Raw genomic sequence first — 19,332 nt, forward strand, 5'->3', positions numbered from 1 at the left:
GTGCAGTGGCCGGATCTCAGCTCACTGCAAGCTCCGCCTCCCGGGTTCACGCCATTCTCCTGCCTCAGCCTCCCGAGTAGCTGGGACTACAGGCGCCTGCCACCTCGCCCGGCTAAGTTTTTGTATTTTTAGTAGAGACGGGGTTTCACTGTGTTAGCCAGGATGGTCTCGATCTCCTGACCTCGTGATCCGCCCGTCTCGGCCTCCCAAAGTGCTGGGATTACAGGCTTGAGCCACCGCGCCCGGCCGCATCTAATTTTTTTATTTTTTGTAGAGATGGGATTTCACCGTGTTAGCCAGGATGGTCTCAATCTCCTGACCTCGTGATCCACCCTCCTCGGCCTCCCAAAGTGCTGGGATTACAGGCATGAGCCACCGCGCCCGGCCCTGTGATGAGGTAGGTACTATTAATATCATTAATATCCCCCTTTCAGATCAGAAACTGAGGCTCAGAGAGGTTAAGAAACTTGCCCCAGGCCAGGTGTGGTGGCCCAGGCCTGTAATCCTAGCATTTTGGGAGGCCAAGGCAGGTGGATCACCTGACCAACATGGTGAAACCCCAGATCTACTAAAGATACAAAAATTAGCTGGACATGGTGGAGTGCACCTATAACCCCAGTTATGCAGGAGGCTGAAGCAGGAGAATCCCTGGAATCTGGGAGGTGGAGGCTGCAGTGAGCTGAGATCGTGCCACTGCACTCCAGCCTGGGGAACAGAGTGAGACTCCGCCTCAAAAGAAAAAAAAAAAGAAAGAAACGAAACTTGCCCCAGGCCACAATGTAAGTGATGGAGCCCACATTCCACTAGGCTAGCACCCAATCAAAAAACCAAAAGCATGGATTCCCCTATTCTCTAAAGAAGATGAGCATTTTTTCAAAACTTTAATTGTATTCAACAAGCCCTGAAATGTCAACTAGGCGTAAGGAATTAGGCAGAGTGTGGTAGGTGTTAGATACAAAGACAAGTAGCATAAAATCTCTGCAATCAAAAGCTAATGACTTGGTATTAACAGCAAAACCACTGTTTAAAAACAGCAACCAAAAACCAAGAGAAAAGTGCTACAAGGATACCTTCTGACCCTTTGAACTATATTATATGTAACACCAAAGGGTAAGGTAATAGCAATGTGGCTGAAAATAACAGGCTAATAGGGAAAGGAAAGGAAGGGAAGAGAGAAAAGAAAACGGTACAGCCAGTGAAGTACACACTTGCCCAGGCAAAACAGTTACATGAGTTGCCTATCTTTTATTTAGTTATAAAGAACAGTATCTTAAACCTGCCCCAAAATTACATCTTAATTCCTCCAGTCCAACTCTCCACTACTTTAAATTCAATGACTAAGAGTTCAGAAACTCATATACATTTTTAAATCCTAAGACTTTTGAGTCTACGAAGCAAGATACTGCTCTCCAAGCCTAAATTTCCTCCCCAAAGTATGACTACATGGGCTGTACCTACAGCACCGCCCCCAGGGGATGCCTTTTCTAGTTTACTTTCCAACAGCATGAAACCGCAGAGGTGGGGAGGATGAAAAAAGGATAACCTTAGCCAAGCCAATACCAGCTTGTTTTTTGTCTCTTCAGAAACAAATATAAGAGAACATATATGACAGTAAAGATACAAAAGTATTAAAAACAAGAACAGGTGCCTCATTATGTTCTCATAAACTTTTTTTGCTCCTTATTCATCATCTTTGATACTTGGATTAAAAACTAAGCATATTAGTAATGAGGTAGGGTATGAGAACCAGAAACTGATACCAGTGTGCTTTTTCTGATCTAGTTTTTAAAATACAGAAAAGCAAATAAGATGAATGGTGAAAAGAAAACTATCTAAACTCCAATTTTAATCTAATCCACTAATGGGTAGATTTAGCACAGTGAAGGGATTTTAGGAAGCCTGCTTTGTCAGGAAGAGGCTAAAATGATTCTGACTTCTAAACTATTTCAAACGAAATAGCAATTTTTAAAAACTGCTATCTCAGCCGGGCACGGTGGCTCATGTCCTGAAACCCCGTCTCTACTAAAAATAAAAAAAAAAAAAAAAATTAGCCAGGTATGGTGGCACATATCTGTAGTCCCAGCTACTTGGGAGGCTGAGGCAGGAGAATTGCTTGAATCTGGGGGGCAGAGGTTGCAGTGAGCTGAGATTTCACCACTGCACTCCAGCCTGCGTGACACAGCGAGACTCTGCCTCGAAAAACAAAACAAAACAAAGAAAACAAACGAAAAAATTGCTATCTCTATGCAGTTTCTAATCAAGAATTTTCTGAGTGGTAGAAGTTTACTTCAACATTAAATTTTTCCTAATAGTCCTTATCCCTGTGTGAAAAATTAAACTCTACCAAGGGGGAAAAATAAAAATGATCTAATTAAAGCTTTCATACAAAGGTTAAGCCTGACTTCTAGCTTTTCAAAGGTTTAATCAAATCATATACACAGGAATTTTGTTTCTCCTTTGCTCTATTCTAGGCATCTATGATGGATAAAGGAAAAGGTGGCATGTTCACCTCTAAAACATATAGAAATAATTTAAAACAGGACTATACAAGGTTTCCAGTGTCTGACAGCCAATCTTTCATATTAATTCTTTTTATTTTTTTTTTTTAATTTTTTTTTTTTTTTTTTTGAGACGGAGTCTCGCGCTGTGTCACCCAGGCTGGAGTGCAGTGGCGCGATCTCGGCTCACTGCAAGCTCCGCCTCCCAGGTTCAGGCCATTCTCCTGCCTCAGCCTCCGAGTAGCTGGGACTACAGGCGCCCGCCACCACGCCCGGCTAGTTTTTTGTATTTTTAGTAGAGACGGGGTTTCACCATGTTAGCCAGGATGGTCTCGATCTCCTGACCTCGTGATCCGCCCGCCTCGGCCTCCCAAAGTGCTGGGATTACAGGCTTGAGCCACCGCGCCCGGCCATATTAATTCTTACTTCCAGTGTGTTATAACTAGAAGACTGATAAAACTTTACCATAACAACAGACCATTTAGCATGCTGGAGAATGAGCATCACACCTAAATTACTTATTGCCAAGACAGATCAGCACAATTTGGATAAAAGTTGCTGAGAGCTGCTGCTAGTGGTATGATTCCCCAAAGACCACGAGTGGGATGGTCGCTGAGGCACATATATTAATGCTTATAACAGGCAATGGAACTCCACAGCTGTATTCTACTAGGGCAGGAAAAAAATATCAAAGACAGTTTTTTTTTTTTGAGATGGAGTTTCACTCTTGTTGCCTAGGTTTGAGTGCAATGTGCATTCTCGGCTCACCACAACCTTTGCTTCCCAGGTTGAACTGAGTCTCCTGCCTCAGTCTCCTGAGTAGCTGGGATTACAGGCACCCGCCACAACGCTCAGCTAATTTTGTATTTTTAGTAGAGACAGGCTTCTCCATGTTGGTCAGGCTGGTCTCGAACTCCCGACTTCAGGTGATCTGCCCGCCTGGGCCTCCCAAAGTGCTGGGATTACAGGCGTGAGCCACCGTGCCCAGTTTTAAGCATATTGATAGCCTCAACAGCTAAGGCATAACTAAGATGCCACAGGGCAGATCTACTGTAGTTCAGACAGAAAGCTGATTCAATGACATACATAAATAATCTACACAGCCACAAGGAATTTACATAATCCCCAAAAGTTCCACAATGTCAATGCACAATCCTATAGTATAGTAATATCTCACCCTTCAAAAGCAAATATTGCATCTAGGAAAATACTAGGATTTTAAACTCACCTATAAAGATACATGAAGAAGCAGAGCAAGTGGAATCCAAGCTTGATCATGGCTTCCTTCATGTGTGACTTCAGCTGCCCTCGATTGTGTATTTCTGTTGGATCAAACACTCCCATGTTACCACTCGGCACCATAATGTATCTGATAAATTAAAGGACACACACATTAGAAGGAATATCAAATCATAGGCATAAGTATTCAAATATAAGTAGCCAATAATAATCGACTTTTAAAAGTGAACCAGTCAGGCCCGGTACTGTGGCTCATGCCTGTAATCCCAGCAATTTGGGAGGCCGAGGCAGGTGGATCACTTGAGCTCAGGAGTTCAAGACCAGCCTGGCCAACATGGTGAAACCCTGTCTCTACTAAAAATACAAAAATTAGCTGGGCATGGTGGTGGGCACCTGAAATCCCAGCTATTGGAGAAGCTGAGGCAGGAGAATCACCTGAACCCGGAAGGCAGAGGTTGCAGTGAGCCAAGATTGCACCACTGAGCCCCAGCCTGGGTGACAGAGCAAAACTCCATCTAAAAAAAAAAAAAAAGTGAGCCAATCATAGCAACCTTACATTCATACCACATATGGACAGAGTAGTATGATAATGTCATGGGCTGCCACTTAGCTTCCTTTTGAAAGTTACAATACTGCTAATTTTCTGCCCTCTAAAATAAAATACAGTAACATTCCAGATAAGGGTATTTTATGCACTGAAACCCTTTTACTCATCTGTAGAAAACTACCATACCAGTCATATCTACAGCCCTTTTCCATTAGACAAAGGTTAAAGGAGGCTCCAAACCCAAACCAATTTTATTAAGTTCTTAGAAACTTCATTATGGAAATAGGGAAATTAAGGAAGTTAGGTTACTTTGAGAGGATCAATCAGTTTAAGTGTTTGGGCTTCAACATCCAGACTGTGTCATCTGTGTAACATATATGTCCTAACCTAGCACTGTCCATGAATTCTTCCTGCTCTCACGTCTAAGCTTCTTCTAGTACAACCTTAGATATCTCACTTGTCACATAGCTTCTCAATTATCACTTCTTTGAAATGCAAAGGATTCTCTGAGTTCCACAAATCTGAAATTCTCCTTAAAACCCCAGTAGCCCAACTATAGCTGAATAGAAGGTATTTTCATTTGAATATCCAGATAACATCTCATCCTTGTCTAACTTCTAGGTTATCTAATAAGAGTGTCACCATTTTCTTGGTGGTCCTTAAAAACTTCCTCTTACCCAACTGGGACTTCTCTCTTCATCTTTCACAGCCAGTCCATCAAACCCTTGTCCAGTCTTTCTTCCTACCACCACTTACTTAGCTGTCTCCTTTTCTTTCCTTTTTAGATTTTTATTTTTAATTTTTGGGGGTACATAGTAGGTACATATATTTATGGGTTACATGAGATATTTTGATACAGACATGCAATGTGTAATAATACCATCAGGGTAAGGCCAGGCACAGTGGCTCATGACTGTAATCCCAGCACTTTGGGAGGCCAAGGCGGGAGGATCGCCTGAGGTTGAGAGTTCGAGACCAACCTGACCAACATGGAGAAATCCCATCTCTACTAAAAATACAAAATTAGCCAGGCGTGGTGGCGCATGCCTGTAATCCCACAACCTCTGCAACCCGGAAGGCAGAGGTTGCAATGAGCCAAGATTGCAGCATCGCACTCCAGCCTGGGCAACAAGAGCGAAACTCCGTCTCAAAAAAAAAAAAAAAAAATCACATTAGGGTAAATGGGGTATCCACTACCTCAAGCATTTATCCTTGTGTTACAAACAATCCAATTATACTTGTTTCAGTTTATTATTATTATTATTTTTAGACATAATCTCACTCTATTGCCCAGGCTGGAGTGCAGTGGCACGATCTCGGCTCACCGCAACCTCCTCCTCCTGGATTCAAGCAATTCTCCTGCCTCAGCCTCCTGAGTAGCTGGGATTACAGGTGCCCAACACCACCACACCTGGCTAATTTTTGTATTTTTAGTAGAGATGGGGTCTCCCCATGTTGGCCAAGATGGTCCTGAACTCCTGACCTCAGGTGATCCTCCCACCTTGGCCTCCCAAAGTGCTGGGATTACAGGAGTGAGCCACTGTGCTCACCTCTAAAACACACAGGAATAATCTAAAATAGGACTATATAAGGTTTCCAGTGTCTGACAGCCAATCTTTCATATTAATTCTTACTTCCAGTGTGTTATAACTAGAAGACTGATAAAACTTTACCATAACAGACCGTTTAGCATGCTGGAGAATGAGCATCACACCTAAATTACTTATTGCCAAGACAGATCAACACAATTTGGATAAAAGTTGCTGAGGCTGCTGCTAGTGGTATGATTCCCCAAAGACCACGAGTGGGATGGTCACTGAGGCACATATATTAATGCTTATAACAGGCAGTGGAACTTCACAGCTGTATTCTACTAGGGCAGGAAAAAAATATCAAAGACAGTTTTTGATTTTTTTTATATCCATCAAAAAAAAAAAAAAAGACACACACAATAAAAAGTGTTGGCAAGGATGTAGAGAAAATGGAACCCCCAATACACAGTTTGTGGGAATGTCAAATAGTGCAGCTATGGCTGGGCACAGTGGCTCACGCCTGTAATCCCAACACTTTGGGTGGCTGAGGTGGGAGGATCGCTTGAGCCCAGGAGGTTGAGGCTGTACTAATCCAAGATCACGCCACTGCACTCCAGCCTGGGCAATAGAGTAAGACTTTGTCTCAAAAAAAAAAAAAAAAAAGTGCAGCTGCTTCTGAAAACACTCAGGCAGTTCTTCAAAAGGGTAAATATAGAGTTACTATATGACTCAAGTGATTCCACTTCCTAGGTATTTTGCCTCTTTGTCCTGTGGACTACTGTACTTTATCTCCAACAGCATAAAGTACAGTGGTCTGAAAATAGCAAATAATCAATCTGTTGATTTTTTAAATCTTTTTAAATAGGAGGTAAACTTGTGACCAGCAGACAGCCAACCTGTCACTGCAGTTACCAGGGCAATAAATATACATGATCTTTGTCTTTACAATTATATCAAAAAAAGAATCTTCAGTTTTTTTTTTTTTTTTTTTGAGACTGGATCTCGCTCTGTTGCCCAGGCTGGAGTGCAATGGTGCAATCTCGGCTCACTGCAACCTCCGCCTCCCAGGTTCAAGCAGTTCTCCTGCCTCGGCCCCCCAAGTAGCTGGGACTACAAGCACAGGCCACCACACCTGGCTAATTTTTGTATTTTTAGTAGAGATGCAGTTTCACCATGTTAGCCAGGCTGGTCTGGAACTCCTGACCTCAGGTGATCCACCCACCTCAGGCTCTTAAAGTGCTGGGATTATAGGCGTAGGCCACCATGCCCGGCCTAAAAAAAGAATCTTTGGACTTGACTTCATAGAGCCTTTTACCACTATCTACAAAGAAGCCATGCCAAAGCTGGCTCTTCTAGCAGGTTTTCATTTCTAGTAGAGATGACTGACAGGATGGGCTGGTATAACATTAAGATCCACATTCTCAAAGGTTCGAGTTCCCATTCTCACTCCCAAAGTTGTGTTTCACTTAGTGAAACTACAGGGGGACTTAGCTGTGCTAAAAGTCTGCCTGGGACTAGCCCTCAGCAGAAGTGCAAGTAATCTGTGTTCCCAGCTCAGAGCTCACTTGAGGGCATTGGTCTATGGAACTGATCATGGGAGAGTACTATTAAGCTTGAAAGAGGCCAGGCGCAGTGGTATGCACCTGTAGTCCCAACTACTCAGAAGGCTGACGTAGGAAGATCGCTTCAGCCCAGGAGTTCAAGGCTGTAGTGCACTATATCACGCCTGTGAACAGCCATTGCATTCCAGCCTGAGCAACATAGCAAGACTTCATCTCTTAAAAAAAAAAAAAAAAAAAAAATTCAGAACCCATGTTCAGTATATTAAAAAAAGAAAAAGTAAACAAAAAATTCTACCCCAGGATACCCACCCTCTATAAAAGAGACACAGATACTTTAAAGCTTTTCCCTTACTCAGATTCTAGTTTAATGACCTTTATAAAATCATTCCCCCATATCCACTCCTTCCCTCATCTCTACTGCTGCCATTATCTTTTCATATGCATCCCATCTTCCTCCAAACCCTACTTTATTTTTTCCTATGTTCTTTTTATTCTAACTGCACTTTACATCATACTTAAAAATCAGCCAATGAATGATTCTGTCCCAAAAAACTAGACATAAATAAAAATAAATAAAACCTAAAAATGTAGTAAAGCAGCAACCCACTAATAATAACAATTGCAGGCTTGTCAAGATTATCCCAGCGGTCTTCACAAGAAAGTATGCTACGTATAACAGCCCAACTATAAAATTATATATAGTCAGGGTTTCCATTGAGCTCACTTTGAACAAACTTCCTAAATTTATTAAGTCAAAAATGTTGATTCGTTACCTAATTTGCAGCTTTTTTTTTTTTTTTTTGAGACAGAGTCTTGCTCTGTCACCCAGGCTGGTTGCAGTGGCCTGATCTCAGCTCACTTCAAGCTCCACCTCCCGGGTTCATGCTATTCTCCTGCCTCAACATCCCAAGTAGCTGGGACTAGAGGCGCACGCCACCACACCCAGTTAATTTTTTTTGTTGTATTTTTAGTAGAGATGGGGTTTCACCATGTTTGCCAGGATGGTCTCAATCTCCTGACCTCGTGATCTGCCCACCTCAGCCTCCCAAAGTGGTAGGATTACAGGCGTGAGCCACTGTGCCCAGCCCTAATTTGCAGCGTTTAAATGTACTTCCAGCCCAGCACTGTGACTCACGCCTGTAATCCCAGCACTTTGGGAGACAGAGGTGGGAGGATCACTTGAGGTCAGGCGTTTGAGACCAGCCTGACCAACACAGTGAAACCCTGACTACTAAAAATACAAAAATTAGCCAGGCATTGTGGCAGGTACCTGAATCCTAGCTACTCAGGAGGCTGAGGCAGGAGAATGGCTTGAACCTGGGAGGCAGAGGTTGTAGTGAGCTGAAATCAAGCCACTGCACTCCAGCCTGGGTGACAGAGTGAGATGCCATCTCCAACAACAACAACAAGAAAGCTATTAAACACCTTTTTTTGGGACACGCCTATAAATAATCTCAGCACTTTGGGAAGCTGAGGCAGGAGGATCACTTAGGTCAGGAGTTCAAGACCAGCCTGGCCAACATGGTTAAACCCTGTCTCTAGTAAAAATACAAAAATTAGCCAGGCGTGGTGGTGCACGCCTGTAGTCCCAGCTATTCGGGAGGCTGAAGTAGGAGAATCGCTTGAACTGAGGAGGCAGAAATTGCAGTGAGCTGAGATTGCACCACTGCACTCCAGCCTGGGTAATAGAGTAAGATCCTGTCTTGAAAAAAAAAACATCTTTTTAAAAATTTTTTTAACTGCCTTGACACCAAACTAAAATTGTACTCACCGATATATATTCCAAGTGGCAACAGGTAAGTTGAGAAGGAAAATGAACCAGTGCAATGAAATGAGCATTAATACAGTGACAATGGTATGGCCAATCAATTCTGGAATTACCCACTGCAATAGAAGAACACGGTATTACATCTCACTGCTATGTCCTTCCTGACTATACAATGTTATTTGAAACTAAATCAATGAACGTAGAGAGAATTTACAAGCTACTGTTTCAAGATTATTTTTAGACTCACATGTCCCAGATTTGCATACTGCTATAACTTTGTATCCCATGCAAATACATCAGGGCACAGCTTTAAAATAAAGCACTTAAATTTCAATTACTTTTTATCCTAAGCAAAGGCTTAGGTTCATTCATTAAGCAGGTTTGAATGAGAACTAGAGAAAAAGTAGAGTATTTTTTTTTTTTTTTTTTTTTTGAGACGGAGTCTCGCTCTGTCACCCAGGCTGGAGTGCAGTGGCCGGATCTCAGCTCACTGCAAGCTCCGCCTCCCGGGTTTACGCCATTCTCCTGCCTCCCGAGTAGCCGGGACTACAGGCGCCTGCCACTTCGCCCGGCTAAGTTTTTGTATTTTTAGTAGAGACGGGGTTTCACTGTGTTAGCCAGGATGGTCTCGATCTCCTGACCTCGTGATCCGCCCGTCTCGGCCTCCCAAAGTGCTGGGATTACAGGCTTGAGCCACCGCGCCCGGCCCAAAAGTAGAGTATTGTTTACTTCCCATTCTAGTATCTATGCCAAAGCCCCTAGCTCTAATTTAGGATGGTTGATAGCCATACACATGTTGCCTTTCAAGTCAGAATAGCAACATTAAACATTTTCCAATCTCCAGAATCCCAAGGAAACCATTTCATATTCAGAGAAAAAGAAAAAAAAAATGTAAAAGCTTACAATTAGAGCTCAAAGTTGACCAAATACGATAATGAACCAGCATGCCAGAATCCTGGCCTATTGGCTTTACAGAGCTCCATGCCCTTCCCTATACTCTTTGTTGACTTGTAATGTTCTAGTTCTCATGCATCAACAACTTTTGTGGCAGGGTTCTCAATTCACCAACAGCCTTCCTTTCCTATGAGTACAGATTTTTAATTAAAGTTAACTTCTTTCAGTGGAAGTTAACATTTAATGAAAGAAACTGGCATGCCTCACTTTCAGAAATGAGGAAAATAAAACTCAGAGTGGTTAGGTAAATTGCCTAAGGTTACACAGCTAAATAGTGGCAGAGCAATACAGTATAAGCCCAGGCATAATGACCTCAGACCTCTTGCATTTAGATTTTGGATAATTTTTTGGTAAATAAAGAATATTTGGTAAATAAAGGTAATATTTGGTTAAAAAAAAATTGGTAAATAAAGAAGTAGAGACTTTTCTGGGCCATAAACCTAATTTGCAATCAACTTGGTTATATATATACACACACATATAGATACACACACACACATATATACACACACATACATACGTGTGTGTGTGTATATATATATATATATATATTTTTTTTTTTTTTTGAGACGGAGTCTTGCTCTGTCACCAGGCTGGAGTGCAGTAGCACGATCTCGGCTCACTGAAACCTCTGCCTCCTGGGTTCAAGCGATTCTCCTGCCTCAGCCCCAGTAACTGGGACTACAGGCGCCCGCCACTACGCCAGCTAATTTTTTTATTTTTTAGTACGGACGGGATTTCACCATGTTGGCCAAGATGGTCTCGATCTCTCGACCTCATGATCCACCCGCCTCAGCCTCCCAAAGTGCTGGGATTACAGGTGTGAGCCACCGCATCCGGCTGGCTATACTTTTTAAAATGCTATTACATATTGGAAAGTTCTAGTTGATTGCATACTTCTCACAAGTATGAGCTACAAAGTCAAACAAATCTGGAATGGAACTCATGCTATGTCCTATTTATTAGCTGTGCAATCTTTGGAAAAGTTACCCTCTCTAAGCCACAATGTTTTCATCTGTAAAATACACATAATACCTACCTCACGAAGTTGTTGTAGAGAGTTAGATGAAATAACGTGTAAGCCACATGCAAAGTAGGCACTCAATAAAATGTCAGCTGATGTGATACTAATACTCTCTGATCCATATAAGATCTCTAAAGCTATAGCCTTCAGTCTCTGGATTTCTGACTGTAAACTGCAATCATCTTTGTTTTACACAGACACAGACCTGAAACACGTTTTTTTTTTTTTTTCTCTCTCTGGTTTCATTTTTGTAGAGAAGAAGTCTCCCTGTGTTACCAGAGCTGGTCTCGAACCCCTGGGGCTCAAGTGATTCTCCCTCCTTGGCCTCCCAAAGTACTGGGAACAGGTGTCAGCCACTGCACCTGGCGTGAAATATGTTTCAGGAAGCAAGACTTAACCTTACCATGCTTGGTTTACTGACTTTCAACCAAGTCCTCTGTTTTTTGTCTCTTCCCTCCTTAATGATATGCTCTTCCCTGAATTTGTTCTCAGCACACTGGCACTAGACTCATATCCTCCAAGGAGGAGCTTGGAGGATTTTTCTCTAAAGTAAATGACTCAAAAAACACCTATCAAAACACCGCCATTTCAGCTACCCCAACAAAAGTCCAGGTAGATAACAATTACCCGACAGGGAAGTCTCCCAGTCAACAAATCTAGACCATCCAAAGAGCTTTCAATGAGCATTTTAGTGCTTTACCCTTAAATATGAATAGGCAGTCCTATATCAGAAATTTGAAGAAAGTCTCCAAAATGAAAGACAGAGTAGGGGAAAAAAAGAAAGGAAAAGAACTTGATGGAAACAGATACAACATAAGAAGCAGAAGAAAATTTCAAAAATACTATAATCACCCAGGTATGGTAGTGCACATCTGCAGTCCCAGCTACTTGGAATGCCAAGGCAGGAGGATCGCTTGAGCCTAGAAATTCAAGGCTGCAATGAAATATGATTGTGCCACTGTACCTCAGCCTGGATGAGAGAAAAAGACCCTATCTTTAATAAAAAAAAAAATAGAAAAATACTATAATCAGTATTATCAGAGAGCTAGGAGTCAAACATGAACCAAGAGAATAAAAATCTCTTAAAAATCATCATTTTAGCATAAATGCTACATTTGTTAGAAAATTCAGAAGAAGGCTGGTTGCAGTGGCTCATGCCTGTAATCCCAGCACTTTGGGAGGCCGAGGAGAGCGGATCACCTGAGGTCGGGAGTTCGAGACCAGCCTGGCCAACATGGCGAGACTTCGTCTCTATTAAAAGTACAAAAATTAGCCGGCATGGTGGCACACCCCTGTAATCCCAGCTACTTGGGAGGCTGATGCACGAGAATCATTTGAACCCAGGAAGTAGAGGTGGCAGTGAGCCGAGATAGCGCCACTGCACTCCAGCCTAGACAACAAGAGTGAAACTCCAACTCAAAAAAAAAGAAAAGAAGAAAATTCAGAAGAAAAAGCAAGGGAAATAAAAACAGCAACAAAAAAAAAAAAACAATGGGAAAAAACTAAGAAAAAGGAAAAATTGGCAGATCAATCCAGATCAATTGTCTAGTTAGTAGAAGTTGTAGGAAGAGAAGGAGGGAAAAAAGATGGGGAAGAAACATTAAAGAACGAATATAAGAAAATTTCCCATATTGAAAGAGCCTATCAGATGTCGAAAACAAACGAGAAAGGCCTTTTAAAAAGTACACAGAGGGCCGGGCGCAGTGGCTCATGCCTGTAATCCCAGCACATTGGGCAGATTACAAGGTCAGAAGATCGAGACCATCCTGGCTAACACGGTGAAACCCTGTCTCTACTAAAAATACAAAAACAAAATTAGCCAGGCATGGTGGTAGGCACCTGTAGTCCCAGCTACTTGGGAAGTTGAGGCAGGAGAATGGTGTGAACCGGGGAGGCAGAGCTTGCAGTGAGATCATGCCACTGCAATCCTGCAATCCAGCCTGGGCGACAGAGCGAGACTCCGTCTCAAAAAAAAAAAAGCTGGGCACGGGGGCTCATGCCTGTAATCCCAGCACTTTGGGAGGCTGAGGCAGGCAGATCACCAGGTCAGGAGATGGAGACCATCCTGGCTAACGCAGTTAAACCCCGTCTCTACTAAACATACAAGAAATTAGCTGGGTGTGGTGGTGGGTGTCTGTAGTCGCAGCTACTTGGGAGGCTGAGGCAGGAGAACGGCGTGAACCCAGGAGGCGGAGCTTGCAGTGAGCCGAGATCACGCCACTGCACTCCAGCCTGGGCAACAGAGCAAGACTCTGTCTCAAAAATAAATAAATAAAAGTATAGAGAGTTTTTACAGTACAGCACTGTAAAATTTCAAAACACCAGGGATAAAGAAAAGATTCTAAAACTTCCCCAGAGGACAGGAAAAGAGAGAGACAGAGAGAGAGAGAGAGACAATGAATCATATTTAAAAGATAAGAAATTCTTTGGGAGGCCAAGGCAGGCGGATCATGAGATCAGGAGATCGAGACCATCCTAGCTAACACAGTGAAATGCCGTCTCCACTAAAAAATACAAAAAAATTAGCCGGGCGTGGTGGCGGGTGCCTGTAGTCCCAGTTACTCAGGAGACTGAGGCAGGAGAATGGCGTGAACCTGGGAAGTGCAGCTTGCAGGGAGCCGAGATTGCGCCACTGCACTCCAGCCTGGGCAACAGAGCGAGACTCTGTCTCAAAAAAAAAAAAAAAAATGGCATGATACTTCCCAACTTGAACAACACTGGAAGTCGGAAGACCACCAAGGGGTGTCTTTAAATTTCTGAAAGAAAAATCTTTTCCAACCTAGAACCCTGCACTCTGACAACTATGAATCAATTGAAAAGATAAGACATTTTCAAACATGGAAGGCCTCAAAATTTAATTGCCATTTACCTTATCTCAAGAAGCTACATGAGGCTGGGTACAGTAGCTCATACCTGTAATCCTAACACTTTGGGAGGCCAAAGAGGGCAGATCGCTTGAGCCCAGGAATTTCAGACCAGCCTGGGCAACACAGTGAAACTTCATCTCTACAAAAAAATTTTAAAAATTAGCCAGGTATGATGGCACACACCTGTAGAACCCAGCTACGTGGGATGCTAAGGTGGAAGGAGATTTCTTGAGCCTGGGAGGTCAAGGCTGCAGTGAGCCATGATCGCATCACCGCACTCCAGCCTGGGCAACAGAGTGAGACTCTGCCTCAAACAATCAAACAAAATTGATGAAAATTTTTAAAATATGGAGCTTAGGCCAGGCATGGTGGCTGACACCTGTAATCCCAGCACTTTGCCAAGACAGCAGGATTGCTTAAGGCCAGAAGTTCAAAACCAGTCTAGGTCACATAGCAAGACCCAGTCTACAAAAAAATTTTAAAATTAGCCAGGTGGCTGGGCACAGTGGCTCACGCCTATAATCCTAACACTTTGGGAAGCTGAGGCAGGCGAATCACTTGAGGTTAGGAGTTTGAAACCTGCCTGGCCAATATGGTGAAACCCTATCTGTACGAAAAATACAAAAAAAAAATAGCCAGGTGTGGTGGCAGGTGCCTGTAATCCCAGCTACTTGGGAAGGCTGAGGCAGGAGAAGCACTTGAACCCGGGAGGCAGAGGTTGCAGTGAGCCAAGATCACACCACTGTACTCCAGCCTGGGTGACACAGCAAGACTCCATCTCAAAAAAAAAAAAAAAAAAAAAAAAAAAAATTAGCCAGGCGTGGTGGCGTGCGCTATAGTCCCAGCTACTTAGGAGGCTGAGGCAGATCACTTGAGCCTAGGAATTCAAGAATAGCCTGATCATCACCGCAAGAAACCCTGTCTCTCAAAAAATAAATAGAGTCATATATTAAAATATATATATATTTTCTCAGTAAACTACACAAGAAAGGTCTTCTTTCATTCAACCAAAGACAGACCTGAGCTTTTTTCCATGAGTGGGAGGAGGGAGTTCCGACACAGAAGACAAAAACAATTACCCTCATAACCAACATTTCCCTACTCTGAGTAAAGATGTTATCCATGTAAACAAGAGACAAGCAACATGTAAAGAAACAAAATTTCAAGTCAGATCTTCTAGCATAATTTCATGATCTAAAATATTGTAAAACACAGCAATTCCATCAAGTTTCCAATGAATAAGAGACAAGTACTCTAAAATAAAAAATACATCTATTATCTATAATAATCTTAAATATGGAAAATGATCTGGCTTCAATGCCAAAAAATGAGCAAAGAAATGTCTTACCTTGTTTAATTTCGAGCAACATGATCTAGCATTAATGTAATCACATTCTAAATCAGACAATGTAATTATCTGATGATCAAGATAAGGAATTATTATATTTCTTTTATAATAACTAAGTATTTAAGTTTCAGAAAGCAAACCCAGTTACAAGGCAGAATTAAATTTGACTTGGAAAAAAATGAGTTGTTTCCTAAAGTTTGCTCATTAGACAACTCAATTTTCCCATTCATGTTCCTTCAACAAATTATTTTACAAAATAATCCCATTTTGCTCAAATCTAATCTGACCCAACCAGAACATTTAGTTTGAGTTCCTCAAAGGTAAAACAATGGCTACAAAAAAAAAAAAGGAAAATATCCCAGCACTGTGGGAAGCTGAGGCATCGCCTGAAGCAGGAGTTCAAGATCAGCATAGGCAACATAGCAAGCCTCCATCTCTGTCGCCCACGCTGTAGTGCAGTAGCATAATTCCAACACACTGCAACCTCCGCCTCCTGAGTTCAAGCAATTCTTGTGCCTCAGCCTCCCAAGTAGCTGGAATTATAGGTGCACGCCATCACACCCAGCTAATTTTTTGTATTTTGGGTAGACACAGGGTTTCGCTATGTTAGCCAGGCTGGTCTCGAACTCCTGGCTTCAAGTGATTCACTGGCCTCACCCCCATTTCTACAAAAAAAAGTTGTTTTTTTTTTTAATTAGCTGGGCAAGAGCACCTGTAATGCTAGCTATTAGTAGCAGTAGTGCTAGGGCGAGGCAGCAAAATGCCGAGAGCCCAGGATTCACATTACACTGAACTATAATCACACCAGTGCGCTCCAGTCTGAGCAGCAGATTTGGTGGGCGCCTGTGGTCCCAGCTACTTGGGAGGCTGAGGCAGGAGAATCGCTTGAACCCAGGAGGTGGAGGTAGCAGTGAGCCAAGACTGTGCCACTCCACTCCAGCCTGGGTGACACAGTGAGGCTCTGTCTTAAAAATAAACATAAAAATAAAATAAATAAAATAAAGTCAAACTCATCACTTTCTCCACAAATTGATTTTCCTCCAATTTATTTCTGTTACTGACACAAGTATCATCTGCCCAGGATCAAAATATGGAAAGCTATCTCTGCCTTCTGTTTCATATATCATAATCAATCATTTGTAGGTCCCAGCAATCATTTCTTCCAAATACTACTCACATATTCCCCCCTTTCACCTGCCCACAACCAGCACTCTATTTGAAATCCAGACGACCCTATCCCCTGTTGGTTTATCTTCCAATCCTTCTTGTTTCCAACCCACTCTGCAAATTCATCTTCCTAATAAACTACCGAAAATAAAAATTTTCAATGGCTGTCTATTGCCTGCAGGATAAAAGTGAAAGACTTCCCTCCCCCCCTTAACATTCAGGCTCTCCAAAATCTGATGTAATCCTGCCTTTCCAATTTAGCCTTCTACTGCCACCAAAATCAACCATGTGCTCCAGATGGTCTATTTGTTAACCATCGCCCAGAAATCCACGAACATACCTGTCTCTGCACCTTCGCTATTGCCAGTGTATGATTTGGAATACTCACCTCTATCCCTTTCTGTAGATTTTGTCCACAGTTCAAAGTCCAAGAAACCTCTTATATCCTATATGAAGTTTACCCTGACCATTTTCCACCTCCTATCCCTAATACTAAGTTAGTGCAACTATCCTAAAATACAGAATATGCTGAACTTCATCAAAACACCACCGAATGTACTTTAATGTAATGTCTAAGTCAAACATTCCACCTATCATTTGTCTACATGCATAAATTGGTGTAAACCAGGACTATTTCAAATTATCAAGCCTGGTTTTTCAAACTGCAAAAAGAAAAAACCCAGTTTCATTTCTGAGTGTAAGCGCTAGTTCAGGGGTGTCCAATCTTTTGGCTCCCCTGGGCCACACCTGAAGAAGAATTGCCTTGGGCCATATATAAAATACAGTAACACTAATGATAGCTGATAAGCTTAAAAAAAAAAAAAAAGATCACCAAAAAAGAATCACAATGTTTTAAGAAAGTTTACAAATTTGTGTTGTGCCACATTCAAAGCTGTCCTGGGCCACATGCAGCCCATGCCGGGCCGTGGATTGGACAAGCTTGTTCTAGTTCCTTGTATCACAAAAGGGGCATAGAGGTCATCAAAACTTAGGCAAGTGATGCCGCCCTTTCAACCAGCTCCGCAAACCTAATAAAACTCAGAAATCTTGTCGTTAGAAATCATCAAGTAAAAACTGCTGCTCAATTGGGGAGGGTGGGGACACAAAGGCAGAGCAATATTTACTGAACATTAGCTATGGGGCAGGCACTGTGCTAGGGTGCTCAGCACCATTCTCATTGTGCATATCTAGGAAATAAACATTTCCTATTTTAAAGATCAGAAAACTGAGGCTTAGGGAAATAATGTGCACAGCAAAGAACTGGCTGAGCGGGAAACCTGATTTCCAAATTTTGTCCCCTTCCACTACAACAGGCTGCCAGTCCACAATGAAGTATGAAGCTGCACTGAACATATACTCTGTAGAACTACCCTAAAGCCCGCATGCTCTAGCAAATGGTTTAATCCGATCAGAAACGGGTACATGTGATTTTCAAAAAAGGAAGCTGAAATGCCAAGTTCCTCATACGTTTTTTCTATCTTATATTTAATTACTTAAAACTGGATTGTGCAATACAACATTGGGCAACAACTAAGCCTAGATGCTTCGTCAAGAGCTGGGAAGAGTTGTAGCCGACATGGCTACCGCAGTGCTAAATTCAACAACCATTTATTGCTCTGGAAAATACAGTTTGAATACTGCAACGTGAACAGCTACAGAACATACTTGTTTTAACATGGATCGATAGAAAAATTTAAAAGCTGAGAAACGACTGGGAGCTGTTTCAGCAATAACAGCAGGTGTAATTATTGAATTTACAGATCTACAACCACCGGGGACAACCAAAATAATCACTTTGTAGATAGTTGTTAAAATAACTCCTTTCCAACACTCACTACAAATCGGCACAGTGAAGGAAGCAACTTTGCTCATTTGGCGAATGAGTCAACTCCTGGATGTGAAAGGTCTCTGCAAGTACCAACACCCGCCAGAACAAAGGGGCGGGTACCGGGGGTGTTGCCCGGGGAACAGGAGGAGGCAAATCGCCCGCACTCGTCCCGGCACCCGACTGTCGCAAGCGACCCCCCTTAGGACCCTCAGTACCCGACGAAGAGCACGGCAAGGGGCCTCTCCCAGAGAAACGGCGACCCTTCTCTCCCGAGGGCGGCCGTGGCTCAGGCAGGGCTGGTCCCGGCGCCGCGGGGACGAGCTGAAAGCAGGCGCGCAGGCCGAACCGGGGTGCGCCCGGAGAGGCCCACGCGGACCCGGGTGAGGGACGGCCGGCAGCCCAGGCAGGACAAGTGGGTGCAGGGCAGCAGGCGCCGTTGGGTAGGGCAGCCGGCCTCTCCTCCTCGCCCCGGGGCCCGCGCCACCGCCCCGGCCAGGCCAGCTCCCAAGGAGCGCACGCCAGTCGCCGAGCGCCTCCCTCGTCCCACACACTTGCCTGGGTGCCCAACTGGCCCACCCTCAGCCCTGTCCCCCGGCAAGGCTTCCGCCCGCCTCAGGCAAGGATACGAAGTAGACCGAAAGGAAGATGAGCGCGCAACAATCGAGGAGAGAGAAGACGAACACCACCGCCTCCATCCTCCTCCTCCGTCGCCGCCGCTCCTTCCGTCAAACCCGCTCGGATGCCCAGACTCGCCCCTGATAGGCCCTTGCCCCGGCTGGCTGAGGCGTGTGGTCCGCGAACCCGAGCGCAGCATGCCGGGAGTTGTAGGCCATATTTTTTTTAAAAAAAATTCCACGGCGCTAATTCTGACGCATGCTGGGAATTGTAGTTCATTAGTACAAGTCCATATCAAAGAGGTGGGCAGGGCCTCTGTCATAAATCCGATTATTTCCAGAAATGGTGACAAGCAATTAGTCAACAAGTATTTACTCAACCCT

At 43.3% G+C, this 19,332-nt stretch overlaps 1 protein-coding gene across 4 annotated transcripts in view; it reads right to left on the reverse strand.

Moving 5' to 3' along the window:
* Positions 1–19,137, reverse strand: part of CNIH4 (cornichon family AMPA receptor auxiliary protein 4) — a 24,576-nt gene extending 5,439 nt beyond the window's left edge. For 2 of the 4 annotated variants that reach the window (XM_025357958.1, XM_025357952.1), the window contains exons 1-4: positions 18,961–19,137; positions 15,340–15,408; positions 9,150–9,262; positions 3,727–3,867 (exon numbers count right to left, since the gene is read on the reverse strand). In XM_025357958.1, coding sequence (XP_025213743.1) covers positions 3,727–3,867; positions 9,150–9,262; positions 15,340–15,408; positions 18,961–19,029 — 392 coding nt within the window. In that variant the 5' untranslated portion in view covers positions 19,030–19,137. The remainder of the gene's footprint in view (positions 1–3,726; positions 3,868–9,149; positions 9,263–15,339; positions 15,409–18,960) is intronic. The other 2 variants (XM_025357965.1, XM_025357973.1) reach the window with 2 other exon arrangements.
* Between the last annotated feature and the right edge of the window lie 195 nt (positions 19,138–19,332).

Source organism: Theropithecus gelada, chromosome 1 (assembly GCF_003255815.1).
Source record: "Theropithecus gelada isolate Dixy chromosome 1, Tgel_1.0, whole genome shotgun sequence".
NCBI classification, from domain to species: domain Eukaryota; kingdom Metazoa; phylum Chordata; class Mammalia; order Primates; family Cercopithecidae; genus Theropithecus; species Theropithecus gelada.